The sequence below is a fragment of the Hyalella azteca genome, unplaced genomic scaffold, assembly GCF_000764305.2.
Source record: "Hyalella azteca isolate HAZT.00-mixed unplaced genomic scaffold, Hazt_2.0.2 contig17761, whole genome shotgun sequence".
In the NCBI taxonomy this organism is placed as follows: Eukaryota; Metazoa; Arthropoda; class Malacostraca; order Amphipoda; family Hyalellidae; genus Hyalella; species Hyalella azteca.
Window position 1 is genome coordinate 1 of NW_025947533.1, and position 14,197 is coordinate 14,197.

The window sequence follows — 14,197 nt, forward strand, 5'->3', positions numbered from 1 at the left end:
CAAGGTAATGATAAAGCTTCCAAACTTGAGCGAAACTCCCTCCTCTGGTCAGTGTAAAGTGCACAGCTCAAGATGAAATGTCTGATTGTGTCTTCTGTGTTGCACTCGGGGCAGATGCTAGAATTAGCCATGTTGAAACGGGCCAGGTGGGCCTTCACCCCCGAAACATCGTTGAAAGTAACATAAATGCATCTTTTTATACCACACCCACGTCCCACAGCATATTATCCGGAAAAGATAGCGGCGACTAATACAATCAAAGAGGTCCGTTCTTCCGGAAGAAACTGATAAGAATAAGTTGTTAAAAAACCTTTAATAAAATTTAGAATATATCTCATTTCTAACAAAGAAATTATTTAGCAAAATATTTTGCATACATTGGGATCATAATTCGAAAAATAAAGATTTTCTTTTAAAAAAAGCTGTGGGTCAGTCGAGGTATATCGATATATCTAAATCAGATAGTCGACGGACGTTGATGATGCCTATGTAGTATCATCTATGGACATCAGCCTAATGGCATGCAGTCTGAAGAAGGTGACAAGCGTTCTGCAAAATTTTAAAACGAATGTGTGGTACAGAATTATACAATAAAAAAAAACCCTAAATATGCAGCACACAGGCATAAAATGATAACAGTTGCTGAGGTACCGGAAATAAAAAAAAATTCTACAAAAACCTGCTATGTATATGCTTTCTTCAAATGCCACCTCACACTATTTTTGTTTTCCTCTCAAGGGACCGCGATCCACCGCATCAATCGATCCCCAACTCTCGCTTGGTTTCTGATCTCCGGGAGAGTAAACTCATTTCATTGTATGGGTTAATGAGACTTCACTAGGATAAACATTCTCAGGGTGATACACTCAACTATTTTTTCTCTGGAATAATAAATTTGCCTCTCAACAACTGGCTTCGGCGCTTGCGTCTCACCTCAATTCATTTTAGCTCCATGCGTGTCTACATTGTGCTTCCTATATACTCTATTAAGATGAACTCGGTGTTGATTGCTGCTAAAGAATAAATAGTTACCGGCTCTACCGACATTAGCGGCCCAAAATGTAATATTGTCAAAGGAGATATTGTCAACCTATCGTTTCTTCTCATTATAACGATACTATTACATTCCTCAGTCACATTTCGGCATCTTTGCTTATCTTTCGGATTTGGACTGACGAACATCATCTCTTCCTCGGACCAATGTTCTTTGTAAGGGACTTTCATGACTTCCAGGAATCTTGATACTCCTACCCCGACATTGTTGCCGACAACCACTGAGCCATAGCGCGGAGTGTCACATTCCTTTCCGTGAACTCAATATGTACTCTTAACCCAGTGTCCCTATCAGGCCTGAACACTTGCTAATTAATGCCCACATACTGTTTGGTATAGCCGAGTCTCTCACTTGTCAGACAATTTTGTCCATATCGCCATAAGGCTCTCTCTCAATCACCATCAACACCCTTTCATCTCAGAAAGCTATCACCTTCGTTTGTGTAACTAAACTGACTGACCTAGTTGGATCCTGATCCAAAGGTATTTGCCTCGTTATATAGAGCAAGGTAGTATAGATCGACATCATAAAATTCCGTTTTACGAATACCGCAGAGGCTTTTCCTCTACATCGAACACGATTTTCGGGCTCACGTCGACCGCTTGAATTACAGAACGTGAGACTTCTCGATAACATGCGGGAATAATTTTTAAAATCGTAGAAAGCCAACTCTCTGACGCAGTTCGACACCTAGAGGGCCAACTTGACTGAGTTCGGCAGACGCTCGCACTTCTTCAATTTGAGCTTTTTTCAATCTGTTGTCAATAAGTTCTGCAACATCGCCCGAATCAGTCTGTCGAGTTCGACCTCACCCTTCATTCATCCCAACAGATGATTGTAAATGTCATCAATAAGGAGTTCATTTATGTTGTTCCCTATTCACAAAATCATGCCACCTTCTCAATCAGCCTTCTTTTATAGTGATAGAGGGTCCAACGATGATAGAGATAGAGGGTCCAAATAGATAGAGGGTCCAACGATAACTATATAACATCAACTCTTTTTAGCGCATTTTCTCATTTATGGAAAAAATGCACTATTGTGCTCGCCATGTCCGTCCGTCCGTCTGTCTGTCCGTCCGTCTGTCCGTGACCTCAAGTTTTCGTCGACGAGAAAATGCGCTCTCTGTCACTCACTGTAGTGAGTACTGAGTTATATTTTTTATACGAGTCCGCTTCCGTTGTTCCCGTTTTGGCTTTTTGAAAAATAAGTATTCTTTTAAATAAAATAGTTGAATAAGAGAAACTCTAAAGTAGTTTTTCACTGTAACTCTTTTCCATATCCACATGTTTATGTGTTGAAAAGGCTCGCGTTCCTCCAAATCACAGCATCCGTCGCTAGCTTATCCAAATGTCCTCGGCCCCAGACATTCAAATGTATCCTCATTGGAGACTCGGACCATCACTTCAAATAGCGTCGGTCTCCTGTTTTGATCAACATTCTTGATCCGTCCAAAGCAAGCGAAAGAATCGACCGTGAATTTACTTTGTCGGTCTAGTATTATTGCATTTGCCTTTCATTACAACCTGATCCAATGCCTCTATCGCCAACTTTAATGCACTCATGTTCAAACACACGCTCCTGGGATAATTTTTCATGTTACCTGTTAACACGAGGTTAAATATATTAGGAATTCGGGCTTATTCCCGTAGACTCCCAAGGAATCATAGGGCTGCAAGCAAACCACGCTAACCAACTCTGTTTCGTGTAATTCCCCAGCTTGACCCACTTTAATCCAGCAGCCTTCGCCTCGCTCTCGACAGATCTTTAGCACATGTCTGCTCCGGTCTTACGGCTTTCCCCTTCCCCTTCGGATACCTTATACCACACGGTATAAGCTATTGATTCTCTTCAGTTCCCAGCCAAAATTACTGAGTATATGCAAGAATAAATAATTGAAAGAGTTTATTACGCCCTGGTCAGGACGTAACTGTCGATATTGTCCGTTGGTCTTTGTAGCGTGTGTCCTATTTAATCCCACTCGCACACAGAGAATTGAGATGGTCATCAACATCAGGATGTGAGATTAGGGGTCATCAGCAATACACTTTTTGCACTTACGTAAGCCATCGGGGCCCAGTTTAGCCCGGCAAAAAGGCGTATCTGTGCTACAAGCTTAAAGCGTGTTACAATTTGGAAACTATGACTCATTCCTTTTTCTGAGAGTGCACTTATTTTTATCATGGCTAATGGGGATCTGACAAGTTCTCTTAAAAAGGCTGGCGTTGTAGATCTTCTCGGTGCACAGGACTTGCAGAATATGTATTCGATCGCTATATTGGTGAAAGACTGGAGCTTATGGGGATGATGGTCAGGAGATTATGAGGATAATGGTCTCAGTTGATTTAAACGGCAAGGAATGAGTTACACCGAAGGCCAGGTCTTACAGCATTCGAGTCATACGATTCTATAAAGTCAATTAAGTATGTAAAATGTATGAGAAGTTTACATAATCAATCGTCGACGTCGATGCAATATCTTCGCTACCAATATTTCTGAGCTGACATTTTTTCAATAAATTTTCATTAAATGATGCCCCATTGGTTTATACGCATTTTATTTAAATGACATTAAATATAAAAAGAACCTGATAAGTAATTATAAACCGCAAATTCAGTTTCCGCAAATAGCGCATTCATCTCTTTGTAACACAAACGTAACATAATTCCTCATCTGTTTATTTTACAGGCAATCCTTAGTTACGCAATTTTGTCTATTCTTTTTCTATAATTAACTCCTATAAGCCCGTACTGCTTGATGTACGATTAAAAATAATGCACAGATTTACTCCTTAATGCACGAATAACAGCAACAATGCACAGATTCACTCCGTAATGCACGAATAACAGCAACAATGCACAGACTTACTCCGTAATGCACGAATAACAGCAACAATGCACAGATTTACTCCGTAATGCACGTTACTCCGTAATGCACGAATAACAGCAACAATGCACAGACTTACTCTTTAATGCAAGAATAACAGCAACAATGCAGAAATTTACTCTGTAATGCACGAATAAAATTTAATTTTTAATGCACGAATAACAGCAACAATTAACAGATTTATTCCATAACGCACGAATAAAAATAAAACACCAGCCTTTGATTTACCGATGTCAAATTTCGAACTGCGTGATGCGCACAACAATAAAGGAGTCCAAACTTACCATAATGCCAAATTTGGATACTATAACCATAAATAATTTGTTATGCTACCTAGATAATTTGTTATGCTAGTCTATATGACAGTTACACTAACGGGTGACTCGTGCAATGTTTTTCAAAGAAATTGGTAATATTGTTATAGTGAATTAAATTGTCATGAACAGCGTTTTCATGATCAAGGGAATAACAATGATGTTCAATAACCAATGATGTCTAGTACAAGTAAGGTAAAGGACGTTTATATCTCACGTGGAATAAATAGTTGTATCTTATCCAGCCTTCTCATATTCAGCAAATGAGTATAAATATATTTTTTTATTGTTATTATTAACTTTTTTCAAAAATGCCGAAATTGAGAACTTGCTGCCTGATGACGGGTAGCATCTGGAAGATAGAGGAGGGACAGGCGCCGAAGTTCTTATCACAGCCACCCAGCGTGCGACCGAGTTCTTCAGCCTCCAGATACTCGCGTATGCTTTCTATGTCTGCAGCTCTGGACGCTGCCACTGTAGCTACGGAGGGCCTGGACGAAAATAAGGACATTGTATCGCATTATTTTAATTTGAATTAAATCAAATGTGCCCTTGTGAATTAAGTCACGAAAAAACGGAGGGCCTGGGGGAAAATTGGGAAACTTGTATCGCATTATTTTAATTTTAATCAAATCAAATGTGCCCTTGTGAATCAAGTCACGAAAACACGGAGGGCCTGGTCTAAAATTGGGAAACTTGTATGGCATTATTTTAAGAATTAAATCAATTGTGTCCTTGTGAATCAAGTCACGAAAACACGAAGGGCCTGGGCGAAAATTGGGAAACTTGTATTGCATTATTTTAATTTGAATTAAATTTAATGTGTCCGTGTGAATCAAGTCACGAAAATTACAAGAATTGGCACCAGGCCATGGGCCTATTTCTTCAGTGCTGACACTTTCTATTCTTAGATGTGAGACTTCTTGATTATTTGGAATGATTTAGATTGTTTGCAGTGATTTTTATTACTTGCAGTGATTTTGATTATTGCAGTGATTTTGATTATTTGGAGAGATTTTCACTATTTGCAGTGATTTTGTTTATTTGGAGAGATTTTGATTATTTGGAGTGATTTTGATTATTTGCAGTGATTTTGAATATTTGGAGTGATTTTGATTATTTGCAGTGATTTTGAATATTTGGAGTGATTTTGATTATTTGCAGTGATTTTGAATATTTGGAGTGATTTTGATTATGACGAGTAATTTGATTATTTGCAGTGATTTTGATTATTTGGAGTGATTTTGATTATGACGATTAATTTGATTATTTGCAGTGATTTTGATTATTTGGAGTGATTTTGTTTATCGGAGCAATTTTGATTATTTTGAGTGATTTTGAGTATTCGGAGTGATAGATTTTTGCACTCGTCATCAATTGGTTTATGCAGTTTGGAATCGAAATAATATTCAGCGTAAAAATTTGTGCCTGCCTTTGTAAAACACTTTATGGTCGACGTGAAAAAAAAAGAAAATATTCCAAACATTCCACTCACATGCGTATAACGTAATGGTAATTGATGAATCATGATGAGAATCAAGTCGGAAATGGGATGTTTAACCAGTTTATTTATGTTTATTCGCAATTTACCATTGAAACGACTTTTTTTCTACAATGTATTGCGGAAGTGGTTCAGTCGAGGCAAATTCTCCGATTCCAGAATGGAGATTAATAGAAACATTATAATTTTTTACGCAATACTAAAGTAAGCAATGTTTTTATTAAAACGTAGTTTTTAATTTTAGTCGAACGTAGTTTTTATTTAAAAAAAGGAAATTTGAGGCAGGAGTAATTTTTTAATTTGGAAGGTAGTTGAATATTTCAAACTAACTCCGGAGAGCAATGAGTTATATACTAATTCTTTTGAAAAAGCATATTTAAAATAGACTCCGTAAAGACTCCACTGTTTCAAAAGTATTCGTAAATTTTTCTGACAATTTTGCTTTTCTCACTTGCGAGTGACAAGTATACCAAAAAATTAATAATACGAGAAATACGACGTGCTTGAATGATAAAAGATAATACAAGAAATAAAAAGGATATCATATAAGAAATAAAAAAAATAATATTACGTCGTTGAAACAATACAAGAAATACGACGTACTTGAATGATAACAAATAATACAAGAAATGAAAAAAAGATACAATAGAGGAAATAAAATAAATAATAGTACGTCGTTGAAAATAATACAAGAAATACGACGGTTTTGAATGATACAAAACTGTGCAATATCACCGTAAGTTAATAGCACCAGCTTCTAAATATTTTCTGCTATTTTCCACGGATTTAATTAAAGGACTTAGCTATATAAACTAATGTTTATGATGCAGATAAACTTACGTGAACAAAATATTAAGGATATCACCAATGAAGCCAAAGTGCAGCGGAGCCTCGGCCACCTCACACACCGTCCGCAGCACACACTGTCGCCCTGCCAGCCCGTGACTGCAACACACCGACCATCATCAGGGTGATGATACATATAGCCATCATCCATGTATAGCTATCATCTATGTACAGCCATCAACTATGTGATGATACAACCATCATACATGTGCTGGTACGACATATCTCTATGTGATGATGCAGCCAGCATCTATGGAGAGCCATCATCAATGTAATGATATAGCCATCATCTATGTACAGCTATCATCTATGTACAGCTATTATCTATGTACAGCTATTATCTATGTACAGCCATCATCTATGTACAGCTATTATCTATGTACAGCTATCATCTATGTACAGCTATCATCTATGTACAGCCATCATCTATGTACAGCTATCATCNCGCCAAAATTTCAGTATTCAATGCTTCCTATAACTTGAAAATGAATGATGTCACATTCGAAACGTCGTTAATAAATTAATTTACTTCCTTGAACCTGAATTTTTATCAACCAACGTCAGCTGAAGAATATTGTTCGATCCTGAAAATTTAAATAGATGATTTCTCTGGTCATTAACCACTCGTGTTTAAATCTATCATCTATGTACAGCTATCAATCTATGTACAGCTATCATCCATACGCGATACGCCGGTACAACAAAAATATACGTTCTAGGACAACAATGTCAACATTTTTCATTACCCATGGTAATTTTCAAAGTTGTCTCATAAAAAATCTGACCAAGAATGGAAAAGCAAATATAATAAAATAAAAACTCCGAGGAAATTCAATTTATCTCGGCTGAAAATTATTCGGAAATCGGATCCATTGTCATTTCAAAATTTTGTGAATAAACGTAAAATAAGTAAAATAAAGAAAATATAAATATACACGAGTACAAAATTTAATAGAATAGCCGAAACGTTTTCAATGACGAAATTGCGAATTTAATTAGCGTTTTACATTCTATGTGAACATTTCACTTACGCAAAAAAAATGAACTGACATTGTGTTTTTTTAATCGCATAAAATAGCTGTTTTTTGTGTACATAGTGATATAAGGTGAAAATTATATTGGTACATTGTTTATGAAAACAATCTCACGCAGGCTGTTTTATGTCTTTCATCAAGATGACAAAATTACTTCAGAAAATTGATTAAATAAATTTATTTTACATTGATTGGGATGGTCCATTCGAACGAATATGACGTAATGATATAGAAATGTATTCACTTTTCATGGAAATTCAAATGGCACATCAGATTTGCAATCCTCGAGAAATTTACTGTCCAGAATATCTATTTTCATATATTTGTCTGCTATGCAAATGCTTGGAGATAACTTGGGCCAGGGAATGTATATTTATATCGGCAACACCTCATGGGAGTAATACTTGCACCGTATTATCTAGCATATATTAAAAGTGTTCTTTAAATCCGTTTTTAAATCTTAAATTTAAAAATTTAAATCTTTAAATCTTTGTCTATGCTGGGGGTGCCAGTTGCGTTTAGTAATGAATAATATTTCAACCAATTGAATTAATAAGTTTGTCTCTATAACAATCGCACACAAACCTTGTTAGGATCTTGCCAATAGCTTCGTAAGTGTCCCTTCTTTGTGATAAGTGGAGGTGACTCAGGTTATCTTCTCGGTACTTAGTGCGTTCATTTTCTTTGTTTAGTTTCTTATGACGAAAATCATCATCCTCATCTTCAGCATATTCCAAATTCGAGGATTCAACGTTTCGCTCTTTACGATTTCGTTTAATTTCATCTGTTCCGGGCCCCACTCCGCTTTTTTCTGCGCCACGCAAAAGAGTTTTATTCTTTTTCAGGAAAAATCCATTGATATTTTTTATATTAGAAGTCCGATGCTTTTTATTCTTACGATTTTTAGTCAGGGTCTTCTTATTCATTCCTGAAGAAGCTACATGCCTGGTTTTGCTCGTGTGATGAGAACTATTTCCTTTAGTCACATCTTTTGAATTGACTCGATGTTCGTGAGCTTTGGTTTCGGTTTTCGCTTCAGCTGCGTCATCTACAGGGAGTTGGTTTTTAGTGCCAAAAAGCGTGTTGAAGGGAGGCTGATAGTCAGCGTCCGCCAGATATGCCGGCAGTTCGATGTACGAGGCAAGTTCGATTTCATATCTTGTTTCTTCGAGCTGCTCTTCCACAGGAATCAGCACAACCAGCGCCCATTTTACCTGGCATGGAAAAGCTATACATAATTAAGAATGTTTTCTTCAACCACCGCCCATTTTACCTGGCATGGAAAAGCTCTACATTATTAAGAATGTTCTCTTCAACCAGCGCCCATTTTACCCTGTCTCTTATACACATCTAGATGTGTATAAGAGACAGTNTTTATCTGGTTTGGAAAAGCTTTACATTATTAAGAATGTTTTCCGCAACTACCGCCCATTTTATCTGGCATGGAAAAGCTCTACATTATTAAGAATGTTCTCCTCAACCACCGCCCATTTTATCTGGTTTGGAAAAGCTTTACATTATTAAGAATGTTTTCCGCAACTACCGCCCATTTTATCTGGCATGGAAAAGCTCTACATTATTAAGAATGTTCTCCTCAACCACCGCCCATTTTACCTGGCATGGAAAAGCTCTACATTATTTAGAATGTTCTCCTCAATCAGCGCGCATTTTACTTCTAATGCAAAAGTGTAATATTAATTACAATGTCGGCCTCTGCAGTCGCTCCAAAAATTACCAGTATAAATACATTTAGATTGTACATAAAATTAACCAACTACAACAGTTATTTTAATTTGGCTTTCACCCGTTTCCTTGCGCGTACTTGCCTGTTCAGTTCTCACGTAATTCGAAATAATGAAATGCATCATGAATGCTTTATTTGAATTCAAAGTTTAACCTATTATTTATGTACGGACCCACACGGTATATGTAAGCTGCCGATACTCTTTAGTTCCCAGTCAAAATTATGGTGTATGCGCATGAATTTTATAATGACTAATTGAAATGGGTCATGTAGTGGACTCTATTTTATAGTGAATTTAATAACTTTACCCATAGCTGCAGCTATTTTAAGGGCGTTGTATTCAATGTAATTACTTATCTGCTTAAATCGCAAATTCATCAAAGATTCAAAATCTAAGAAAACATTACTTATTTCTCCGTATTTTAATTGAAAACGTTTAATCAGTGCGTTTTCAATGAAATCGCTTTAGCTTTTATCTACTAAGTTATCAGGGAAGATATGGTAAATTTAATGGACATTTTATTTGATTTTAAATTCTCAATTAATGTTGTGATTTAAATTTTTTTACCTCCAATTCAGTGCCAGCAGGGAACCTGAAAGTGAAATGAATTAATCTCTTCTGCCGCGAGTGAACGTCTTGCATGCCGTCAAGCGCCATAATAATGCGCTTGAACCTTTCCTTCAAGTTATATTGTGACCGAAGCACTTTTCTTGCGGTTGTCGCATCATTTTTAGTGATGTCAGATGACACGAGGTGCAAGATTACCAACAGCACGACGAGTGTAAGACTCTTGAAGAAATGGATCTTCATGACATAAAACTTATCGCTTAATCTCGAATATAGGACAGCGCCAAGATAACACCAAACTTGTTAATAACTGTAAAGCATATCATGGACATATACTCGTTAATACTGAAAGTAAGTTTTGAAATTATTTCACTTGGTTAGAAATATGGTCGTGGTCTTGCACTCTCTTGCACTGTAATAAATGGTCGTCCGAACTTTTTTAACTCGTAAGTCTTCGTAAAGATTGGGGCCCCTAACGTTATTATTGATCTATAAACTAGATCTGTCAAGTACTAATAAAATCTTTGCTGTACTAAAATCTATAAATGAATTCTGATATTAATTGGCAAATTCTTACAAAAGTTGACAAAGCTCGCACTCTTCCGTCTTTTGATAACAATTGTTATAGCGGGGGGAAATTTCGTTCAAATATTAGCGCAGCACTGCACTTGCTCTCGCTACCTGCAGGCTGCTGCTCGAGACAGTGGGCACCTGGCAGCTGCCAACCTGAGGAAGCTCCTCCTGGAAGCCAACGGTTTCGTCGATAGCTCCTCCTTCCCATAGCAGAACAACTGAAGTCGTTTTTTCGCAACCGGAATCTTTAATGTTTAATGCTAATTTATATCCCATTAAGTGTTCAGGACTAGAGTCACCAAAACCGTTAGAGTTTAATTAAAACGGAGGTTGTGGTGTATTTTTCCTCGTCGCGCTTCGTATAACTAATTCTTAACCATTTTGCTTAACGTTCACAGCAAAATTTTTGCTATCGAATTAGCTGGAAAAACTTTGTTTCAAAAATTGCACTTTTCAGACTATCAACCATCAAAACTCAGACGGTATATCTCAAGCATTGCTTATTTTCCGAAAAAATTCAATTATCCAAGGCCGAACAATTTAATGTAAAGAAGATTCTGAAAAAAGATTTCATTCTTGCCTCCACTTTTTAAAGATGGTAACCTTCTATAGGTCGGTCAATATCATAGAGTTTTAATCTCCACCAACCGGTGGGATCCGAGCTTTCGAAAAGAAGTAAATATGAGTGGTTTCCAACTAAATTATCTACTATCCAATAAATAGACGCAACTTCTGCTGTCAGCTCTATTGAATAATTGAATATATACCATCCCAGTGTGACTACGACGGCACTAAGGAAATTCACCGCCCATTGATTTTTATTCCATGCAGGATTCACCAGACTTTATTTGTTACACTTTGGCGGCGCTGGGGCAGGCAACGACAGTCCGTCTCCCACCTGACTACGAACGAGTGTAGATGACCCGAGTCTGGGGAAGACACGAATACGAATGAATATAACGCAGGTCTAAGGATGACACGGATACGAATGAGTATGACGCGGGTCTGAGGGTGACATGGATACGAATGAGTATGACGCGGGTCTGAGGGTGACATGGATACGAATGAGTATGACGCAGGTCTGAGGGTGACACGGATACGAATGAGTATGACGCGGGTCTGAGGGTGACATGGATACGAATGAGTATGACGCGGGTCTGAGGGTGACACGGGTACGAATGAGTATGACGCGGGTCTGAGGGTGACATGGATACGAATGAGTATGACGTGGGTCTGAGGGTGCCACGGATACGAATGAGGATGACGTGGGTCTGAGGGTGACACGGATACAAATGAGTACGACGCGGGTCTGAGGGTGACATGGATACGAATGAGTATGACGTTGGTCTGAGGTGACATGGATACGAATGAGTATGACGCAGGTCTGAGGGTGACACGGATACGAATGAGTATGACGTGGGTCTGAGGGTGACATGGATACGAATGAGTATGACGTGGGTCTGAGGGTGACACGGAAGTATGACGCAGGTCTGAGGGTGACACGGATACGAATGAGTATGACGTGGGTCTGAGGGTGACATGGATACGAATGAGTATGACGTGGGTCTGAGGGTGACACGGATACGAATGAGTATGACGCATGTCTGAGGGTGACATGGATACGAATGAGTATGACGTGGGTCTGAGGGTGACATGGATACGAATGAGTGTGACGTGGGTCTGAGGGTGACACGGATACGAATGAGTATGACGTTGGTCTGAGGGTGACACGGATACGAATGAGCACGACGCATGTCTGAGGGTGACACGAGTACGAATGAGAATGGCCAAACCACAGGGCCACCCTAATAATATTAGAAAACATGAGTTAATGCATGTTGAGGCTGACTATGCAGGCAAAACCATTTTTAACATCTTATTCGCAAATTTTAGGATTTAAATAAATGTCTTTTTGCAGTTGAAAAGCACTGGAGTCTTTTTTCAAAGTCTGCGAGGAAAAAAAAATCAACGATAATAGTGAAAAATTTTGTATTTGCACGGTTCAAATGCAACAATTAAATGTATATGACAGATTTATCTTTTTCTAATTTTGTCTTCTTTAATTGTCGATCCTTGAGAAGGTTCAACGAGGAGGTGATGTATTAAAAGCACGCGTCCTAAAAATAGGTTGAATTCGTCTAGGATATTCTGTACATGGAGCTGGTAATTACGTCCTGCAGGTACGTTGGCTGAGTGCATGATGATGGAGCACGGGTGCGCCGACGTGCTTTGTATTGTAGAGGAACTGAAGCGCGTGGGTGGTGTGAGTATAGGTGCGCCGACGTTCTCTGTATTATATAGAGGGACTGAAGCGCGTGAGCGGTGTGAGTATAGGCTGTCTCTTATACACATCTAGATGTGTATAAGAGACAGGTGTGAGTATAGGTGAGCCGACGTTCCCTGTATTATATAGAGGGATTGAAGCGCGTGAGCGGTGTGAGTCCTGTCTCTTATACACATCTAGATGTGTATAAGAGACAGGAGTATAGGTGCGCCGACGTTCTCTGTATTATATAGAGGAACTGAAGCGCGTGGGTGATGTGAGTATAGGTGCGCCGTCATTCTCTGTATTATATTGAGGAACTCAAGCGCGTGGGTGGTGTGAGTATAGGTGCGCCGTCGTTCTCTGTGTTATATAGAGGGACCGAAGCGCGTGGGTAGTGTGAGTATAGGTGAGCCGACGTTCTCTGTATTATATAGAGGAACTGGAGCACGCGAGCGGTGTGAGTATAGGTGCGCCGACGTTATTTGTATTATATAGAGCAGTGGTAGGCACAGCTAACCGAAAAGTTAGCATTGATAACCGTTAATTCGCTAACTGAAAAGTTAGCTTTTATGTATAACGCTGAACCGATAAAAAGCCGAAAAATTTAGCTGAATTTACCGCTAACCGCCAACTTTCAGTTTATCAATTTAGCTTTGGCTTAATTTTTTGGGGTGCTGTGTAAAACTCTGAGAAACAGACGTGGAGAGCTGAACTTTTAATATGTTGTAGCATTGACAAGGAGCTTCCCAAAAATGTGTAGCATGCCAAGATCAGATGATGATCGAGATGTACATAAATAATTAAATGAATTAAGCAGTAGTTGACATTAAACATACAGTTTATTAATCAAATAAGAAATATCAAGAAATAAAAACACATTTTTAAAAGCAGGGTTACACACTACTTTTACTCTGGCCTGCTCTTCATCTCCTCGAGGTGATGATTATTGCTCTTGATGAACATCAGCCTCTCAAATTTGGAATCTGACAGGGTGGCTCTCTTGGCCCTTAAGATGTCCTTGCCTTGGCTCTATGGATGCCCTTGGCGCTCAACTGCAGCACTTGATGGGATGGCCGTGTTGTACTTAACGAAGAGGTCCATCAACACCTGCTCACCCAAGAAAACAACGTCAGTCAGGACCTCCTTCGAGCTGGCCTCCAGCCAGGTCTTCACCAAGTTCTGTGTCATGGACTTCAGTGACCTGTGGCTCCTCCTACACTCCTGGGGCTGAATGATGCTGCTGCAGATCATTTTCCCCATTCTCGTCATTGCTGGTGGTGCTGCTGCCCTCCTCAACGGTCTCCCACAGGGCTGTCTCCATGGCCTTCTTTACCCTGCTGAGATGCTGTGATTATGCTTCTCCGGCCAGAACAGGCGAAATTTAGGGTGGAAGGCAGCTGCCAGCTGGCAC

At 38.8% G+C, this 14,197-nt stretch overlaps 1 protein-coding gene across 1 annotated transcript; it reads right to left on the reverse strand.

Annotated features, from left to right (window-relative positions):
- Positions 1–4,556: 4,556 nt before the first annotated feature.
- On the reverse strand, positions 4,557–10,619 carry LOC108676664 (the record flags this gene model as incomplete). Its single annotated transcript, XM_018164784.2, is given in 4 exon segments — positions 4,557–4,745; positions 6,596–6,700; positions 8,221–8,849; positions 9,948–10,619. Coding segments are annotated over 4 exon segments (1,166 nt in total), but the record flags the coding sequence as incomplete, so codon positions are not given.
- Positions 10,620–14,197: the final 3,578 nt, after the last annotated feature.